The 22,133-nt window shown below is 39.2% G+C and overlaps 1 protein-coding gene and 1 long non-coding RNA gene across 17 annotated transcripts in view; one reads left to right on the top strand and one right to left on the bottom strand.

Moving 5' to 3' along the window:
• The window catches only part of INPP4B (inositol polyphosphate-4-phosphatase type II B), a 711,205-nt gene that overhangs the window by 204,777 nt on the left and 484,295 nt on the right, over positions 1-22,133 (bottom strand). The window contains exon 1 of one of the 16 annotated variants that reach the window (XM_077860924.1): positions 9,076-9,355. The exons of the other annotated variants lie outside the window; for them this stretch is intronic. Coding sequence (XP_077717050.1) covers positions 9,076-9,095 — 20 coding nt within the window. The 5' untranslated portion in view covers positions 9,096-9,355. Of the gene's footprint in view, positions 1-9,075; positions 9,356-22,133 lie in introns of those variants that run through there. 16 annotated transcript variants of the gene reach the window in all.
• LOC144291418 (uncharacterized) lies at positions 9,472-13,805 on the top strand. The gene is made up of 4 exons (XR_013358673.1): positions 9,472-9,593; positions 10,350-10,460; positions 12,387-12,436; positions 13,441-13,805. It is a non-coding gene; the product is annotated as an uncharacterized LOC144291418 (long non-coding RNA).

Below are 22,133 nucleotides of genomic sequence, written 5' to 3'. Positions count from 1 at the left end.
ACTGGAACGTAAAATGCAGGAGCTTTTTTTTCCCTAATTTATCCTGCAACAACTTAACACACACAAAGTATGGATATTCAACACGTCTCTTCAATCAGGAGAGTCACGATCGAAGCATCATGTTTCCAAAGGCTGTTCCAAAGGCGATTTCCCACAGATTTAGAAAAAATTCATTCTTCAATTCTTAATTATGCTTTCAATTTATCGCCCGTTAGGTTCGGGAGGCTAGTAATAAATGCTTAGGCATTATTCAACACCAAAATTATACCAGATTTTATCTAGTGGAAATCATCACCTCTGCATGGAAGATATAGGGAAGAGACGTCTGGGCCAGGGAATCAAGAAATCGAAGCACTGGGGATCCCTGGGTGGCTCCATGGTTTGGCGCCTGCTTTCGGCCCAGGGTGCAATCCTGGAGTCCCGGGATCGAGTCCAGTGTCTGGCTCCCGGCATGGAGCCTGCTTCTCCCTCTGCCTGTGTCTCTGCCTCTCTCTCTCTCTCTCTCTCTCTCTTTCTCTCCCTCTCCCTCTCATAAATAAATAAAAATAAATCTTAAAAAAAAAAAAGAAATCCAAGCACTACTTCCAGGTCAGCCACTAACTAGCTATGTGACCAGGGATATATCACTCTAGACCTCTGCATTTCACTTTCCTTTGCTGGAAAACAAAGAGTTGCTCCCAAATAGCTATTCCCTAATATCAGCACTCACGTCCAGCGCTCTAGTCGCTCTTGTGAGTCTATCACATGATTCTATCATAGACACCACAGGCCATCACGCCCTGATAGAGCCTTGGAAAACATCTCGGGGGCACCCTGGCCTCCCCTCACCCCCTACCTTCCTAAACCAAACAGGCCTCATGCACGCCAACCCAGAGAAGCAACTGAACACTTAGGGTCCAATAAAAGGGTTTTTTTCTTATAATAGCCAATGCACCCTCATATATTTTAACTGCCATTATGGCACAGCATCGTGGCATTCGTACAAGGAAACAAATTTGAGCGAACCCAGAAACAAAAGCGATCTTTACACACTTTCCTAGCAATTTATACGGCAATAAGAATAGGCTACAGTAATAAATAACTATCTCAGTCTACGTGAACAACCACCACAAAAAAAAAAAAAAAATTATGCCATTTCAGCCACTTGGCAGATCATTACCACTGTTTAATGCAGAAAGCTGCAAGAGAAGTAAAAGATGAATAGTTCACGGCCGATACAGTGTTTTGATCACGACATGGAAGTTCCTAGTTAAACCCAGCAAATGCAGTCGTGCCCTTCTCCATGGTTCTGCTTCTCACCGCTCCACCTTCTGAGGTCTCCGTTACCTGTGATCAACAGATGATCCTCCTTCTGAGGATCACATCATTGGAAAGTCAACCGTAGCCTAATGCAACGTCACATCTCCTCTGCCATTCTCCTCCCTTCATCTCATCATAGGGGCCTTTTATCATCTCACATCATCGCAAGAAGACGGGTAAGTACAGTAAGCTATTTTGAGCGAGAGAAAGACCACCTTCACGTAGCTTCTACATGATATATTGTTATAATTGTTCTATTTTATTATGGTTGTTGATCTTTTTTTATAAATTAAACCTTTCCATAGGCAGGTATGAATAGGAAAACCACATGGTGTATATAGGATTTGATACTATTTTCCACTGAGGGTCTTGGAATGTATTCCTTGTGAATAAGAGGGGGGAAATACTTTACACTTAAATATTTAACCTTGCCAGCAAATTGGAAGACGAAGAAGTTTGTCTTTGTTGGAAGACAGAGACGACAACGATTTTCAGCAACACAGATCCATGCTTCCTTCTCACTCAGATCTGCAGCATGCAGAGTAGATTAGTGACGACGGTTCTTCAAAATCTGCCTGTGAAATAACTGCCCTAATGGTTTCTAATGAAATATCCAATCTCATCTGCTGCAACATACGAACATGTTTAGAGGACTGAATGAAAGGAGCTGTAAGACAGTCTTTTAACAAAGGACAATTTATGGGCACCCGGGTGGCTCAGCGGTTGAGCACCTGCCTTCGGCTCTGGGTGTGACCCCAGGGGTCCCGGAATCGAGTCTCACATCGGGCTCCCCGCAGGGAGCCTGCTTCTCCCTCTGCCTGTGTCTCTGCCTCTTTCTGTGTGTCTCTCATGAATAAATGAAAATTTTGTAAAAGGGCAATTTAATGACCCTCTTCTTCACCATCTACTATATCATCCTTACTGGGAAAAGAAAACGAAAAAGGAAAAAAAAAAAGCTCTGGAAATGTTAAACAGCAACATGTAAATAACTCCTCTGTTCTGAAAATGCCACAGAGATGCAAACCAACAAATGACTCTGTAAACATCCAGGGAGAAACCATCATTAGCACTGTCAGTTTTTGTGAATATAAAGTAGTCCTGGTGCTGTGCACGGGAATCTTCAGCTGTGAGACATGCCTTGCATTTAAACTGTCTAGACATGTACCTGGGAAATACAAATCTCACCCAGACAGGAAAATAAACAGAGGCCATAAGTAAACAAATGGAGCTAGTGAGTGAGTGAGTGCACCCTGACGATCTTTCTGGTGAATACATTTACCCAGCGAAGCTAGATTTACTTAGGGCTCAAAGAAGTGAGAGTCCCATTAAGTATGTATGACTAAGCACACCTCTATTCTGGCTGAAATTCATAAATGTCAGAAGCCATAGAATACTTTCAAACTCATACTCAAATAAAACTTTCAGTAGTTCTTCGCATTAGAGCTTACACACTCCGAGTTTTAGTCCCTGATTTTCTCCTCTATGCTCATTAGGAGCTCTTCTTTGGAAAGTCCACCCGTTATTAGGATTCTACTATCCCTTTTCTATGAGGAGCTATCATTCTAGATTCCCTAATCTGCCCTCATTTCCTGATCTAGAACTCCGAATCACTTTTGCCCTGATGTTTTACATTCTGTAAGCTTGAAAATTAACTCTTCCTCAAGCTCCAACTCACTCACATCCAGAGCATATCATCGTCTAAAGACCCCAACCAAGGAATATTCCATCTGTACCTCCACCTTGCCCCAGCCTTCCAGTGAGTCACTAAACCCTGCTGACTGGTCCTCCACAATGTCCCTTCACAATGGCAACATCCCAAGGAGTGCTGTCATCTATCTTTCATTACGATTGAGGAACCCACTTCCACTTTCCAGGAACCTTTTCTTCTATTTCATCCATGTCAGTTTTTCTTCTTTTTTTTAAATTCTTTTTTCAGGTTTTCTTCTTAAAGTGCACCTGCTACTGATTATTTTCTTTTCTCTGTTAAAAGTCCCTAGACATTGTCCAATGTCTACCCAGAGAGGCTGAAGGACAGCCTGTCTTTCAAAGCCTTCTGTCAGAATTTGCCAAGGGTTTCAGGCAGCTCAGTATTTTTCATTTGAACTGATCCATGCCATCTCACATACCGTTACACAGTGGAGTACGGTTTAGTGAAACATGCAGTGAACTTTGAGTAACAAAGTCCCTGGTTGGTTACTCTACAGCTAACAGCAATGTGACTGTGAGCAGGCAATGCAGCACCCAGAAAGACGTCCCGGCTATAAAATAGGAATATACTAAATCACCTTACTTATCTCACAAGATTGATGTGACTAAAAAGAAAAGATCTTCAGTGTAAGTATAAGAATGCTTTAACGTATGGCGATGACCACTATAGTTATACAGTCTGGGCTGTGAAGCTTCGAGAGCACATCACAAATATGTTGACTATCAGTTTTCAGACTAATTGGTTAGTAGAGTCTTCTTTACTGCTAAAAATAGTACTATTCAAATGTAAATATCCCAATACAAATAAGTTAAAGCACATCTTTCCCTCCTCATGTTTATATTACCTATCTATCTCTCTATCTATCTTAATGTTAGTTGTATTTGGAAACGTAGATTCAATGTTAACATGAAGTATAAACTATCTCTTTAAATTTAAGGCATACCTAGTAAGCAAGGTGATAAAACAAGATTGACATCTTGTAAATACATAGGCAACCAAAATTACATTAAAATTAACAGGATGCCATGATCTGCCCATTGGTACATAGAGTGTTGCAGGTAAGAGAGAGGAAGCACGCTCTACCCTTCTGTATCCTAAACCTGGACAGATGCACAGAGCAGCTATTTGATGAATCAAAGGAAATAGCACCAGGCATATTGGGGTAGATCAGAATTTTAAATGCCACTGAACCAGCAGTGAGTTCACCATTTTCCCTTTCTAGTAGCTCCCGATCCAGCCTCAATGGAGCCCCAAGCCTAGACGCGGCCAGTGGTGTAAACAGGGAGGGCTCCAGGAGAAGGCCCCAAAATTCAGGCACAAAGAACAGAGAAAGGATTTCCCAACATTCAGAAGAATTGGGAAATAACTTTTCTTCTTTCCACTTTCTCATGTCCCAGCCCCCAAATCATCCAGTGGTAGCAGCAGTAAAAGTGGCAACAAGGAGGAACCACAGGAGCCTAAAACTATGAAGGAGGGCAAGTCTCCTCTCTATTGGAATTAAGACCCAAAGGGTGTAGGGTGAATCCCTTTACTTTATTTCTCTCTGTTCTTCTGCTTCTTGGCCCCAGAAGAGGGTGCAGTTGCAAAGCAGAAAGAAGAAAATAAAACCCCAGCTTTCTGGCTGGAACATCTAAAACCAAAGCCACGGGAAACAGGAACGTGCCAGGGAGAGTGTGAAGAGGAAGGAGCTCAAGAAAGGGACTTCTTAATGTTGTTCATAAACATCTGGCCTCACCTCAAGCTGTGCGTGCACAGATCAAAATAGCATATCAGAGACTTTAAGAAAGAATTTATGTGCTAGACCGCCTCCCAGGCCCCAGGCTGTCACCTGGGTGACAAAGATGAAGGACAGGTCCTAATGAAAAAATAAAAGCTTTGTAAATATGAGTGATATTGAAACTACTGTACAAGGCTTCACAGACATAATTTCACAACTCACAAATATCTAGCAATGAACAACTGGAAACTGAAAGTTTCAAAAATCGTTATCATTTATGGTAGATCCAAACAAAGGGCAAAAATGTGTAAGATCTATATGCTGAAAACTATAAGTGCTGATGGAAAAAACCAAAGGTTTAAATAAATGGTGAGACATGTGGTGTTCATGTATTGGAAGACTCAACTTTATAGAGATGTCAGCTCTCCCCAAACTGATCATAGACTGAACACAATACTAATCAAAATACCAGCAAGATTTTTTTTAAATATTGATAAACTAATTCAAAAAGTTATAAGGGCAAAGAAATAGAATAGCCAGGGTAATTTTAAGAAAGAACAAAAACGGAGGATTTGCTGATTTTAGGACTTACTGTAAATCTACAGTAATCAAAACCGTGTGGTGGTGTTGAAAGGGTAGATATATTGATAAATGAAACAGAATACAGAAGCAACATGATCAAATTTTTTTTTTTTTACAAAGTTACAGTCAATTCAATGGAAAAAGAGTAAGTAGTCCTTTCAACAAATGATATTGAAACAATTAGACACCCATTTGGGGAAAAAATGATCCTTTGCTTAGACTTCACAACTGAAACAAAAGTTAATAAAAAAATAAGATCTTAAAAAAAAAGACAAGTTATTGACTAGAAGAAAACATTGGCAAATTATGTATTTCACAAAGAATGTGCTTCCAATACAGAGTCCTCAAAATTCAACAACAAAAAACCAGCCTATTTAATAAATGGGCAATGTTGAACCAACATGTCTCAAAAGGGGATATACAGATAGCAAATAAACCATGGAAAATTTTGTGATTTCATTGGTAATGAGGGAAGTGAAAATTAAAAGCCTGATGGGATGGCGCTATGTATCTCAACATGGCTGATGAGGGTGCAGAACCACTGAGATTCTCATATGTTGCTGGTGAGAAAAATAGTATTTTGGGTTTTATACAGCTTAATACACACTTACCATAGAAGCTAGAAATTCCAATCATAACTATTTACCCTAAAGAATTGAAAATTTAGGGTCACAGAAAAACATACATATGAATATTTTGCCAGGTCCATTCATTCATAATCACCCCAAATTAGAAAACACCAAAATGTCCTTTAATTTTTTTAAAGGTTTTATTTATTTATTTGACAGAGACCAAGAGTAGAGAGATCACAGAGGAAGAAGGGGAAGCAGACTCCCCACTGAGCAGGGAGCCCAATGTGGAGCTGGATCCCAGGATCCTGAGGTCATGACCCGAGCCAAAGGCAGACGCCTAACCAACTGAGCCACCCAGGCCAGCAGTGTTTACACCACTGGCCACCTCTAGGCTTGGGGCTCTATTGAGTCCAGATCGGGAGCTACCAGAAGGGGAAAATGGTGTGAATGGTTAAACCAACTGTGATACAGCCATACTATGGAATAGTACTTAGGAATTTAAAAAAACAGACTTTTGATATACACAACTTGCATGAATTTCAAAGGCATCAGACTGAGTGAATGAGGCCAGTCTCAAAAGGATATGTTCTCTATGATGTCATTTATATATCCTTCTGAAAAAGAAAAGGCTATGGTGATAGAGAACATAGTGGCCTCAGGGCTTGGCATGGGTGGAGGCATGAATGAAAGGGGCAGCAGGAGGGAGCTTCTCTGTGGTGAGAGAACAGTTCTGTTTCCTGATTACGATGGTGGTTACAAGAATCTACACGTGTTGCTAGAACTGTACAACAACAAAAAGTCCATTTTAATGTACGTTAATTTACAAAATAGAATAAATGAGAAAGGACATAGCCATTTTCTCCGATAATGAATTAATAGCAAATAAAAACATCCATTTAGTCTGGGAATACAGAATCCAAATTATTAAAAGGTCATCCTTTTCCACATGAATGAAATCTCTTAATTTCTGACAACATTGATTTGAAATGGCTGAGTCACAGTGTCAATTTATCCCATGCTCTACACTTCCAAGATATCTGCTAACATAGAGTGTCCTAGGAGAGAGAAAAGATTCACATGAACCATGGGGAATATCTCATCAGACTGGAGAGGAAGGTGCTCCTGCAGGAAACTCAGTGACTTCCCAAGGCAATGACTCCAATTCATGGGATAAACCTCTTGTTTAAAATTACTCATCTTTAAAATAAATAAATAAATAAATAAATAAATAAATAAATAAATAAATAAATAAATAAATAAAATAGAATAGAATAGAATAGAATTACTCATATTTAGACCTACAAAAGAGAAACTATGGCTAAGGCTTTTTGTTAGGTCAATTGATTTTATTATATTTATTCATATGAATTTTTATTTTGAGTAAGAGAGAGAAAGAAGATTGAGAGGAAAAGAGCACCAATTAAGCAGAGATTATTGGAAGAGAAAGGAAAGTAGGGAGAAAGAAACCATAGGAGGTTATGCTTAAATTGCTGGGGAAATGACTTAATGCAGACATTTCTTTAAAGCCATGCATACACATACCCATACACTTTTAAGATTATTTTTTTAAAAAGAGTGAGTTATTTATTTATTTATTTATTCATTCATTCATTCATTCATTCATTCATTCATTTGGAGAGAAAGAGAGAGCACAAGCAGGGGGAGGGTCCAAGGAGAGGGAGAAGCAGACTCCCTGCTGAGCAGGGAGCCTCATGTGAGGCTCCATCCCAGGACCCAGACATCATGACCTGAGCAGAAGGCAGCTGCTTAACTGACTGAGCCACCCAGGGGCCCCAAGACCATTTTTTCTTACTAAAATTAGATACGCTTCTGGGGCAGAAACTCTTTGTAAGAATGGTTTGTAAACATCACTAAGCCAATCAAAATATTCTAAGACATTTTAAAAACATTCCAAAGATAACAGGCACGGAGAATTAAAGCAAATGATTATTAAATAGTTAGTATTAAATACTAGTGATGGGTCAATATCCAATCCTCAGATTTTGAATTATATATATTTTTATCAGAATTGTGCTTTTGGGTTTATGTCAGTTTCTTAATGGTAGGAAACAGTGGTAAGAGATTTATTTTTTTTAAAAGCTAGCATTAAAAAAGTTATACAGTATATGGTCAAAGTTTTACAGTGTATAAACATAATTTTAGAGTATAATGTATTTCAAACCTATGTAGTAAGAAATTCACTCAGCTTTAAATTGCACAATGGGGCATGCACTCTGAAACCAAGCAATTCTTAGTGTCTATATTTTTAAGCTTAATGGCATTTGGATTTGCTTTACATTCTTCTGTTATTAAGCTATAAAATTCTGTGGTTTTAAAAATATTTTTTCTTTTTTTTCTCCTTTAATATGACAATATTTTAAACCAAAAACTCTTTAAAAAGAAGGCCAAAAAAAAAAAAAAAAAGGCCAAAAACCAGAATATATTAATTCATTCACAAACATTTATTAAGGGCCTACTATGTTGTAAGCATTATTCCATGCATAAGGACAGCTGCAACAGAGAACAAAACCAAAATCCCTAACTCATGGAATTTAGACTCTCATGGTAAACAAATAAATGAGACATCAGAAAATGATAAATGCCACAAAGAAAAAATTAAGCAGGATACAAAGGTGGATGAGCACTGAGTTGGGACTACTACTTTGTATTTGGTGGTTGGGAAGGGCCTATCTAATACAATGTCATTGGAACAAACACCTGAGGCAAGGAAGGAAGGAAGCCATAGATCTTTCTTGGGGGGAAATCTTTTCAAGCAGAAGAAACAGATGGCCCAAAGGCCTGGGAACCTGGTGGTCCCCATTTTCAAGGAAGAACAAAGACACCAATGTGGCTAAAGCTGGGTAGGGTAGAAAAAGAGCAGAAGATGACTAAGGAAGAGAGGAATGCATTCCTTTTATATCACAGCATAACAAATGACCACAAACTTACAGTTTCTATAAATATGAAGTCTGGGCCATGTCCTCAACTCAGGGTCTCTTGAGAATGAAATCAAGCTGTAGGCTGTGCTGCATTCTCATGCCTCATGGAAACTAAGTAAGAATCCACCTCCTATCTCACTCAAGTTGTTGGAAGAATTTATTTCCTTGTGGCTGAATGACTGAGGTCCCCATTTTCTTGCTAGTTATCAGCTGAGATCACTGACACTCACCCCCTAAAGGTCACCCTTGGGGTCTTACCAGGTAGCGGCCCTCTCCATAGATGGTTCACAAGAGGGCAGTTTGCTTTTTCAAGGTCAGTGGAGAACCTCTGTCTCTAGTCTGCTGAGATGGTATCTTAGACAAGGTTATCCCAGCCACTAGGTATAATGACTGGAGAGATCATCCCATCAGCTTTGGCATATGGGGTAACTATCCTATCATATTCAAAGGTCCCGCCCACACTCAGGGAAAAAGTATTATGTACAGCAAGTACACCAGGGAGGTAGGACCCTTAGGGGACATCTTTGCATTCCGCCTACCACAAGCAATGGTGAATGACATCGTCTAGAGCTCCACAGGCCACTCTAAGAACTTTGCCTCTATGAGTGGGGTGGCGGATTGAAAGAAGATTCTGAACCGACATTAAGTTTTAAAGTGAGAATCTGGGCTGCCGTGCAGAGAACAGACTACAGGGAAGCAAAGAGAGAAGCTTGGAAGTGCGTTAGAAGAAATTAGGATGAAGTTGAGACACATCAGATTCTATTTCTATTCTGAAGGTAGAATGAACTAGATTTTGTGATTGGCTGCATATAAAGAATAAGAGAAAGAAGAATCAGAGACTAGAGACTAGGGCATGAACAATGGGAAGGGCGGAATTGCAACGTCTTGAGATGGGAAGACTGAAGATAAATAGGATTGTAGGGGAAGGAGTAAGCAGCAAACAGGAATGAGAAGTTCAGTTTTGAACATTTTAAGTGTGAGACATTTATTTAAAAGTCAAGTAAAGGGGCTCCTGGGTGGCTCAGTGGTTCAGCATTTGCCTTAGGCTCAGGGCGTGATCTTGGGTTCCTGGGATCGAGTCCCACATTGGGCTCCCTGCATGGAGCCTGCTTCTCCCTCTGCCTGGGTCTCTTCCTCTCTCTCTGTATCTTCAAGAATAAACAAATATAATTTTAAAAAAGTAATAAAGGTCAAGTAAAGACATCAGGTGGATGGATATGGGAGTCCTGGAGTTCAAGGGATCAGTCAAGGAATAGAGATAAAAATATGAGGATCTGATGGACCATCAGAATATTGATGATATCAAAAGCTTTGAAACTGGGTGGGAGTGAATGAATGAAAAGTGAAAGGTTTATATCTAGCTTCAGATACAGGATATCTCAAAGTTTAGAATTCGGGGTGATGAGAAGCAACATGCAAAAGAAATAGAGTAGTAGCCAGCACCCTAATGGTAGGAAGAAAAAAAGTTTAATACCTCAACTAAAGAAACTAAACTAAATCTTTAAATCTTCTCAACTAAATCTCAACTGAAGAATGTGTTTGAAGGAGACAGTGATCCCGTGCAGGTGTGCTGAGGAGAGGACCACTGAGAGCTCTCCATTGGATTTAGCAACATGGAGGTGATCATGACAAGAGCTGTTTAGGTAAAGTGATAGCAATGAAATCCTCGTGAGCATGGATTCAGGAGAATGAGAGCAGGCAAAGTGGGGACAGCTCTTGAAATGGTTCTTCTATACAGAAGAGTAGGGAAATGAGCATGAATTAGAAGATGTGGGAGCCTGGGTGGCATTTTTCATGCTAACAGACATGATCTAGTAGAGAGGGAATAATGTAGGACGCAAGAGTAAAAGGGGATAATGTTCTTAGATAGATGAGGAGAGATGGAATCTAAAACACTAGCGGAGGGATTGACTTTAGACATGAAGCAGAATTTATCCGTAATAGCGGGAAGGCATGCGGAGTGCATGTCGGTAGGTTGGTAAATACAGCGTGGGAAATTGTCAAATTCCTCTTCTCAATGAAACAGAAACCAGATAAATCAGCTGAGAATGAGGAAGAGGGAGATATTGTGGAGGTTCTGGGAACAAGGAGGTGTAAAGTAACGGTGCACAACAGTGGGAGAGCAAATGGACCAGGGAAACCGAGAACTAGCCAACAGTAGCGGGGAGTTAGGAACCGAACAAAATCTGTGAGCACAGTAGTCAGGTTATCCTGGCTGGCTCAACTGCAGGGAGGCATGTATGCAGTAGGTGAAGAAAAGGTTGAATTCGTCCATTTGTTGTTGTTGTAGCTTTTATTTTTATCTATCATCTATCATCTATTATCTATTTATCATCTATTATCTATCATCTATCATTATCTATTATCTATAATCTATCCATCTAATCATCTATCATCTATTATCTATCTACCTCTCATCTATCTACCATATATCATCTATTATCTATTTATCATCTATTATCTATCATCTATCATTATCTATCATCTATCTATTATCTATTTATCATCTATCTATCTACCTATTATCTATCATCTATTATCTATCATCTGTTATCTATCTACCTTTCATCTATCTACCATATATCATCTATTATCTATCATCTATCATCTATTATCTATCATCTATCTATTATCTATTTATCATCTATTATGTATCATCTATTATCTATCATCTATCTATCATCTATTATCTATCTACTTATTATCTATCATCTATCATCTATTATCTATCATCTGTTATCTATCTACCTATCATCTATCTACCATATATCATCTATTACCTATTTATCATCTACCTATTATCTATCATCTATCATCTATCATCTGTTATCTATCTACCTATCATCTATTTACCATATATCATCTATTATCTATCATCTATCTATTATCTATTTATCATCTATTATCTATCACCTATTATCTATCATCTATCTATTATCTATTTATTATCTATCTATCATCTATTTATCTATCTATCTATCTATCTATCTATCTATCTATCCATCTATCTTTCCTTATTTTACCCAGGGAGTATAGTAACTGAAGAGAGACCCAGGAGTTGAGGCTATATGTAAGGGAATTGTTTGGTGATTCCTAAGTGATGGACCATGCAACCTCATGGATAAGGAAAGAAGAGTGTATAGGGGAGAACGGGTCATGAAGGGTACAGACATGACTTTAGGATCAATGAACAACTACAAGGAGTATGTTGGCACGATATGAGATGGAAAACAGAAAATAGAGTACTTTAAGATTCCGGAGGCGTGGGATGGATGACAAGATGTAGGAGATGACCAAGGGAGCGGGTTGCTAAAGTAGGGCAGAGAAAAGCCTGAGAGGCCCAGGAACTGAAAAGATAATTTATGCAGCTATTAAATCACCAGATGTATGAGAGGAGTTGTGCTCCTCTCACAAGGACAAACAGTGGATTACAAGTTGAGATCCTCATGAAATGAGGGCAGTACCACCTTTAGGTGACCCTAGTAAGGCAAGGAATCCAGTGATGTGTCTGAGGCCATGAGCCTCAAACCAAGGGAGTTTTCACAAGGTTTATTCATTTATTCATGCAGGTGTGAAGGGCAGCCATCTGCGGGGCTGCGAGAGAGAGCGCCAGCTTCCAGTTAAGTGAAAAGACCTGGCTGAGGACGGGGATGGGGCTGAGGAGGGACCTCGGGTATCAGGGAAGATTTGGGGAGCAGATGGATGGCCTTAGGGCCAGAGTAAGGAGTGGGCAGACAGGTAAAATAATCGGTGGCATGTGGGCCAAGGATGATCTGGGAATGGCGGCTTCTGCACGGTCAGGAGGAGTAATGGTTACTGCCACTATAAGGAAACTCACTTTAGCTAGGGCAGCACTCATTTTAAAATGTTACAAAGACCTGACATTTCCCATTTTCTGACTTTATTTTGTTCTGCTATGTCGTCTTAACCCTGCCTTCCTAAATGATCCGGTAATTATTTTAGAGGTCAAAATGCAACTGAGTCACAGGTAAAGCAGTCTAGATAGAACAGTGAACATTCCTACAGAATGTTTTTTTTTTGTTAAAAGAGAGAAAAGTAATTCAATCAAAGTTCAAGACACCGCTACGAGGAGATGGCACACTGCTTTCATTAATGCTAAATAGATTTTGAAGATGTATTTGAATGGATCAAATGTACTGCAACAGTTTTTCAACATAAAGCACATGAGAAAGCCATTTACTGTTTCTCCAAATACCACTCTTTTAAAATACCATTCTAAAATTTCTGATTATAAAACAGCTTACCTACTGGTGATTAAAAGGTCTTTATCCTCTCTCTAAAAAAGAATCCATAAAAGGATAAGAATGGGTTTTGGCAGGAAGTAGAAAGACAGTAAAAGATAAAGGTCACAAGATTAAAATTTTCAATTCAAGAGCAATGGCTATATATCCTTTTGCAAATTTTTGAGAACTGAAGTGTTGAAGCATATGTTCCAAATAAATGTTTTCTCACTTTAAATGACCCTGGATGCAGCTATTTTCTATCTCTCTCTCTCTTTTTTTTTTTTTTTCTGGATAAATTCCTCAGAACTCAGAATTAGGATTGAATAAAATCATAGTATGTTTAGAGCAGAAAATAACTACCGTCCAATTCGTTCTGCAGAAACTGAAGCCGGAGAGGCCGACAGGCTCAAGACCACCTCACGCGTCAGCAGCGGTGCTGGGGTTGGTCCCTAAGCTGCAGAAATCAGAAGGCCATTCTGATTTTTTAAAAATCTGCTTCTAGGGGATCCCTGGGCGGCTCAGTGGTTTAGCACCTCCCTTTGCCCCAGGGCGTGATCCTGGAGTCCCGGGACGGAGTTCCGCGTCGGGCTCCCTGCGTGGAGCCTGCTTCTCCCTCTGCCTGGGTCTCTGCCTCTCTCTCTCTCTCTCTTTCTCTCTCTCTCTCTCTCTCTCTATGCCTATCATGAATAAATAAATAAAATCTTCAAATAAATAAATAAATAAATAAATAAATAAATAAATAAATATCTGCTTCTGAAAACTAAAAGATAAAATGGTGGTGACTTGTTATTCGCTGCTTGTCAAAGCATTTATCATTCTTATCTGAAAAATCCTCATAAAATTGTGGTTTAGTTTAGTCCTGACCAGCCTGCTCCTGAGCTCCGAGCCAACTTGTCGCCTGCACCGTGTGATCTTCCCTCTGAGCAAGAGACCTCGGGGGACGGTTCTCTCTCTTCTTCTAAACTTTGCTCTAAGACTGGCTTCTACCCTAGAGCAGCATGAACTCTCCTGTGGTTCTTGTCCATGTCTGGAGTTACTTTCTTCACCAAGGGAGAAGACTGTTTCTTGTTGGCAGCACCATCTCCTTCCATTACGTAACACACATAATCTGGAACATTCCGATTGATGACACCCTTCCCAGGTACTTCTGCGCTGAATTGAATTTCTCACTTTCTGAATCATAACCAGAGCCTCATATACTATGAGGGACAGAACGGCTTCTTCCCACAGCTCCCTCCTGAACCCCTGGAATTGTATTTCCGGAGGGCAGTTGTGGTATGGACCGCACCCAAACACAAAATGCCTGCACATAACCAAATCCTAGGAACAAATGCAAAAATAAACAAGTGGGACTACTACAGATTAAAAAAGCTTCTGCACAGCAAAAGAAACTATCAAAACAATGGGGGATAATATTTTCAAATCATATATCTACTAAAGGATTAATATCCAAAATAAAGAACTTACATAATTCAGTGGCAAAAAACAATCCAATTAAAAAATCCAAATAAAAAAAGAGCATATAAATAGATATTTTTTCAAAGAAGACATGCAGATGCTCACATATACATGGAAAGATGCCCAACATCATTAATCATCAGAGAAATGCAAATCAAAACCACAATGAGATATCGCCTCACACCTGTTAGGACGGCTATTCCCAGAAAGGTAAGAAATAACAAATATTGGAGACAATGTGGATAAAAGGGAACCTTTGTGCACTGTTGATGGGAATGTAAATTGGTACAACCACTATGGAAAGCAGTATGGAAACTCCTCAAAAAATTAAAATATAACTACCATGTGATCCAACAATCCTACTTCTGGGTATTTATCAAAGAAAATGAAAACACTAACTGGAAAAGATATGTTCACTACAGCATTATTTATAATAGCCAAGATATGGAAGCAACCTAAGTATCTACTGATGGATGAATGGGTAAGGAAATCATGGTATGTATGTGTGCATGTACGTGTGTTTCTGTGTGTTTAGGTGTATGTGTACACACCTAAACATTCAGCCATGAAAGAGAATGAAATCTTGCCATTGGTGACAATACGGATGGACCTCAAGGCATTATGCTAAGTGAAACAAGCCCAACAAAGACAAATACTATATGACCTCTCCTATATATGGCGCCCAATATACACAGAGAACAGACTGGTAGTGGTGGAGTCTGGGGGAGGGGTGGTGGGAGGAATGGGTGAAGTGTCTTTTTTGCTTGAGTTTAAATAAATTGAATAATAATAATTAAAATAATAATAATAATAATAATAATTTGGAGGCTCATGACTATAAGCCACACAGACTGCTATAGCCCTTTGTGTTACAGGCACAAGCAAGGTGACCAATGATATCTCCATCCATTACACAAACCGTTATAATATATTTAATTTATCCGGATGACTAAGCATCCCAAACATAGTAAAAATAGTTTTACTCTCTTGCCTTCTTCTTTCACTTGCTATTTCCTGAGGTAGGTCTTATTCTTAACTGCTTTTCTGAAAATCCTATCCCACAGAACAGAGACCCGTGTATGTGTGGCTCATCAGAGACCTACAGCAACGGAGGGAACTTTTATGATTTAATTCATACTGGTAACAGCAGGAAAACACAGTTGACGAGATAAGAACGTGATTTGAAAGTCTATTCCAAAGACTCTATCAGAGTCGTAATAGTGACTCTTTGTTTTAGTCTGTAAGCCTGCTATAAAGTACAGTCTTCTGTGTGGCTTAACCGACAGAAATTTATTTTCTAACAGTTATAGAGGCTGGAAGCTGAAGTCAGAGTGCCAGCATGGTCGGATTCTCGTGAGGGATCTCCTCCTGACCTGTAGATGGCTGCCTTCTCGCTGCATCCTTGCATGATGGACACAAAGAGCAAGTTCTCTGGTGTCTCTTCTTATAAGGGGACTAATTCCATCATGAGGGCCCCATCCTAATAACATCATAACTGTAATCGCTTCCCAAAGATCCCATCCCCAAATAACATCACAGTGGATAGGGTAGGGCTTCAAGAGATGGATTTTGAGTAGATGCAAACATTCAATCTGTAACACTCTTAAAACCTCTAATTTTAGGGACGCCCGGGTGGCTCAGTGGTTGAGCTTCTGCCTTCAGCCCAGGGCCTGACCCCAGGGTCCCGGGATCGAGTCCCGCATTGGGCCCCCCACAGGAAGCATGCTTCTCCCTCTGCCTGTGTCTCTCTGCCTCTCTCTGTGTCTCTCATGAATAAATAAATAAAATCTTAAAAGAAAAAAAACACCTCTGACTTTAGAAATTACTAGAACATAACTCAGTATTGGACATTATTCATTACTTTTGCTTTCTTCATAGAGAACCCATTTGAATTACATTTGCAGATGTCTGGAAAGTTCTACCTTAATATGACTTTGGTTACTGAATCTGGCCCATCTTTCTTGAAATAAGTCTATTATTGCACCCTTAAAAATTGCTATGCCTACAAATTATCTTCTCTCTCATCCATTCTACTTTTGTTTATTTTTCTCTGGAACTTACCGGCAATGCAGTATTGGACAATTTACTTAATGCTTCTAAGCTTAATTTTTTTCATCTATAAAATAGTGATAATAATACTACCTACCTTCCACAATTTTTTTTTTTTTTGAAACTTAAATGAGACAATCTAAGCAAACACTCAGTAATTGTTATTATTGTGTTGGTGATGGTACTGGTCATGAAAACAGTCGAAGAAGTAAGAGTATGCAAGAACTAGTAGTATTCTGAAATCTGAAATATTGCTTGGGCTTATCATCTGTCTTACTGATTTGTGAAATAATAGGAATATATATTGCATTCTGTGCCTGGTTCCTGACAAAAATTTAAAACCCTTGTAATTTCCTAAGTGATAAGAACACTGGGAGCATCTTTTGTTCTAATATATTTTGTCTTTGACCCTGTTTCCTGAGACAGAGCTCCTAAATCCTTTGGAATTTCCTGCATGATAAGAATATTTTTGTTCTAAGGAGGCAATGTTTGGTGGGCTCCTGGATAAGGGGCTGGTCACCAGAAAGAACAAGACATGATTATAAGCTTAGAATTTTCAGGCCCACACTCTTTCTTCTATGAAGGGGAAGAGGGCTAGAAATTGGGTGAATGACCAACCCTGCCTATGTGATCAACTCTCCATAAAAATCTCAAAAGTCCAAGGTTCTGATAGCTTCTGGTTGGGTGAACACATCCCCGTACTGGGAGGGTGGTGCATCCCAATTCCACAGGCATCCCACACATTTGTTGACCAGAAATGTGAGAAATAAAGCATTCTGTGTGAATGGTAAAGAAGAAGCACACTCGAGTGTTTCTTTGCATGAGATTGTTTCCTGAAGTATCGAATTACTACTCCTTTTCCCAATATGGCTTTATTTAAGTCATTATGTTTTGAATGTTATTATACTTTCTATTCCACATCCTATTATTGCTTAAAAAATTGAAGTGTTAAAGGACTTTATTGAGAACCTTGAACAGATTCTTCCTAAAATATCTTGTCAATGAATTTTAAAATGGAGTTGTAGGGTATTTCTATTTTTAACTTTTTTTAAAAAGGGTTTATTTATATATTTGAGAGGAGAGAGCTAGAATGGAGGGGGCAGGAGAGAAGCCTCAATCCACTCCCCGCTGAGTGTGGAGCCTGATGCAGGGCCTGATCCCAGGACCCCAGGATCATGACCCAAGCCAACATCCAGAGTCAGCCCTTACCTGACTGATCCACCACCCAGGAGCCCCTATTTTTGGCTTTTTGAGGAACCTCCATACTGTTTTCCAGAGTGGCTGTTGATAACTTTTCTCTATTATTCATACATTTGCTTCTCTTGATTACAGTTTAAAACAGTTTCTGAGGCTTTACATGATTGCTTTTTAGTTTCTTCATCCATTTATTAATTCATTCTTACAAACTTCACTCGTCTAAACTTGACAATGCTCAAAAGTGAACTCTCAATCTTCCCTGAAGACCTGCTTCATGGTGGCCTTCCCCTACTAAGTTAGTGGCAACTCCACTGCTCCCCAAAGTCTAAGCCAGAATCTCTGGGTTCACTGTTGTTTCCTTTCTTTTGTGTCACATCCATGTTGCCACCGAATCCTATTTATTCTGTCTTAAAATAAATCCAGGATGTGGTCACTTCTCAGCACCTCCAAACCACCTCCCAGGTGAAAGCCACTGTCACTCTTCACCTAGGTTATTGTAGAAACCTCCTTCTTGGCCTCCTGCTTCCACTCCTGCCCTCCTGCAGTGAGTCTATTCTCAACACAACCCACAGTGGAAGTCCGGTCATGCCACTCCTCTGCTCAAAACCCTCATGACTCCACTCGGAGTGAAGATGAAGCAGACACAATGGCTTTCATTCCTGAGGCACCTAGGCCCTTGCCACCTCCTTGGCCTTATTTCTTTTACTGTCCTCCCTGTACTGCTCATTCAACTTTTGCCTCATGGGCCTCTTTACTGTTCTTTACATTGGCTACAGCATCACCACTGCCACCATCACTCTTCAGCTGATATCTACATGGTTAACTTCTCCAAGTTTTTGCTCAAATGCCACCTTCCAGATGTGACTGGCACTGTTTGCCTATTGAACTACACATGGTTCACCCGCTGGCCACAGGTGGAGGACACATATAACCAAAGACAGGTAGGCATAAACAGCCTAGAGTTGGTGTATATTCATTTTTGGAAAAAAAAAAAGAAAGCTATTCAGCTTAGTGTTATGAGACACTCAGGTTGATGATGATAATGATGGTAAAGATCATTTATTAGGTACTAATATAATACTAATATAATATATATTTATAATATAAATAGTATTTTTATTATAAAAAGTACTACTATGTACTAGGTACTATGGCAATTGCATCGCATGCATTATTTTCTAAAAAAATCTCAATTCTGATGTTATGAGGTACTCTCTATCCCAATTACAGATGAATACTGTGAGGTGCCCTCAAAACTCTAAGCAGTACCTCTGTTTCTAAAGACTTCTTAAAACTAGATTGTGGAAGAGCTACCAGGAACACAGAAGTTATCCAGTAAAAATCAATACTTTGTATTGTATAATTCACTAATTAGGTCCTCTAAGTGATGCAAAAAAATTACTAATTACTAATTACTAATTACTAATTAGGTCCTCTAAGTGATGCAAAAAAAGAGGTAAGCTCTTTTTGCCTGCAACCCTCACCCCTTCATTTCTGTTTCCTCATCCAACCCCCTTTAAGCATGTGATAGTCATAGATAGTGACAATCTTCACGAAGAACCTTAGCGTTCATCTAATCAAACCCAAAGTCTTCATTTTTGAGCCAATAAAACTGAAGTGAACATACACACATAGTTCCTTCTTGAAGTTAATGTCTAGTTAATAGCAGAAGGGGCCACACTTTTTAAGAGTGATGTGACTTGGTTTACAGTCCCAGAGTCTGCATTGGACCCCTATGAATTGGCTTTATGTGTTGATTATTAATATGCATGACTCAAAAAATAGAAAGGGAAACTTTTTCTTAGAATGAGTTTCCATTTGCTGTCATAAAATGTTGCTTGTTCTCCATTCTTTGCCTCTCCAACTTCAGAGTTGTTCATGATTCTATTCTTAAAATCAGTTCCAGAAGAAAACCCTCCTTATCTCTTGGAAATTCATCAGTCCTCCTTTCTGACTCCATCTCTCTATAGAGAAGGCACTAGATGGAACGTGACTAAAGCTCTCATTGAAGAATAGACCTGAAAAGTATAAAAAAGGAGAAACACTCTCCAAAGAATATGTATTCTCATCTTTTACTCACCTTATCCTTGAAACACAAAGAAAATTTTGCTGCCATATCACATCCACGACTAGCACTTTTTAACTCCAAGAATTTTTAAAAACAATCTCTGAGAAAATAATAAAATTTTATAACAAATGCTATGAAACCAGTTATGTCAAAAAAAAAAAAGAAACAAATTATGTCTTTTTACCGTTTCCTCCTAAATATCCTTTATTATTTAAATATATTCTTCGAATGAATTTGGCAGGAAAGATAATATCACTTGAATGGTACTTGTTTCAAGGACTAGTGGGGGCCTAAGGGAGGAAGAGATGGCATGAAAGAGTAGGGAGAAAATTTTTTTTTTTCCTACCCAAATATGAAGGGATTTTTCCTTAAAATCTAGTTTATGAACACATTTTTAAAGCTAATCTCAATGGTGTTATGGTGTTATTATCATTAGCAAGTGACGTTTACTTATGGGAAAATTAAGCAAAGTAATTAACATTCCTGATGAAAGAAACTTCCTCCAACATTACAACCACAGGCCTAAGAACCGTCAAGTACTTTAAAAGCAAAAAAAAAAAAAAAAAAAAGCACTTTAGAAGCTCTATCACAGAAGCAATAATAGAATCAGTCATAGAAGCAATTCATTTTTAGTGGTACTAGAGCTATGTCTCAATAGCCAAGAAATTCAGTGCTGGCTGGCAGTCCGCCCAACACATACGCAAACCCAAGGACCCTCAGAGACTGTTTCTCCTATTCTAAGTCCTTGGAAAAATCTTCAGTTTGAGTCTAGATAAGAAAAAATAACCCTCACTAGACACCATTTTTAAGTTTAGGATTGAAACTTTCAAACCTGCTTTGAATTGGAGAGACTGCGTCAATGTTGAAGAAGATAAAAATGAGATAAAATTCAGGTTATCGCTCTGCTTTTCAATGGATGGATGAGGATTAGCCCCGGCTTATTATGGCACCTTAAATCTGTTTTTAACAATCAATTCTTATACTAATTTCTAAAGGAGTGTGCTTATTCATTTTCCAATTGACATGTGTGACTCTAAGAAGATCTACTTGGCATGTGTCTACAAGTGAATCCGGTCATTTCATTTGCTTGTAATAATGCAATAATACATGCCCAGCACCACTTAGATCAACTTAACTTAAATCATCATTCAATGATTTCAGTTGACTTAAAAAACTTCCTTTATATGCAAGATGTAAAACTGTTCCATAGTGTGACAAATTCATCCGTTCCCCACCGTACTCTAAAGAAGACTTTTTCATTATTAGGCATTTCGGTATTTCTATTAGGTATTTCTTACTCTAATAAGCTTAAGTACATTGATCAAGGAACCCAACAGATCACCCATAAAACAGGGTGGGCCCGTTGCTAGAAGCAACTATCCCTCATTGTGGCACAGCCTACAAAATGGTTTGCATATATTGAAAGCAATGTGCAAACACTGGCACTAAATGTAATCAAGTGCAGCAAAATAAACTCTATTTTCTTCTTTCTCATTCTACATCATATCTTTGTTATCTTTGATCTCATCCTTTTCTTCTGCATTCTTAAAACCTCTTATATTTTTTTATGTTTTCTAGTTTCTTTAGCTTCCATTAGTAAAATCATATTTGTCTTCCTTTCCTGACCAATTCTTTCCCTTCCTTAGGTCTACTGCACACCATCTCTATCACCTGTACTTGTACCATGAGATAGCCATACTATGCCACAGAACTACAGACAGAAATGAATTTTACTTAATAGATTAGGGTAAAAAAACCCTAAGCTAGAGCATGCTTTAAGGGGGAATACATTGTCAAGGGGCAGGTAACTTTCTTTTAAAAAAAATTATTATTATTATCATTTTTCAGAGGGAAAGAGAGGGTGGGGAGGGGCAGAGGGAGAAGGAGAGAATCTTACACGGGCTCCACGGTCACTCTGGGCTTGATTGCAAGACCCTGAGGTCATGACCTGAGCTAAATGGAGTTGGATGGTTAGCTCCCTGAGCCAGTCAGGTGTCCCAGGGCAGGTGACTTTCTATATTCCCTCTGGGAGGGTCGCTCCAACGAGCTCACTCATACGCATTAAGTAGAGCTGACAATAGATCAATAGATCAATAGATCGGCAAAGTCAAACCCTCCTGGAAATAATTTACAACAGCAACCCTCCGGTGGTCTCGCTAAGCCACCAACAGCTGGCCGAGTGGTGCGTTTCGACCTCCTCCTTGAGGCACCAATCTCAAGCCCGACCACCATTTGGTCATAGGCAGCCAAGAAGCCTGGTGGGGGTGGTGACCAGCACCTTCCACTGACATGCCCGGAGA

The sequence above is a fragment of the Canis aureus genome, chromosome 20 (assembly GCF_053574225.1).
Source record: "Canis aureus isolate CA01 chromosome 20, VMU_Caureus_v.1.0, whole genome shotgun sequence".
NCBI lineage: Eukaryota > Metazoa > Chordata > Mammalia > Carnivora > Canidae > Canis > Canis aureus.
Note: the sequence above shows the minus strand (reverse complement) of the source record. Positions and strands in the feature narration are given on the sequence as shown.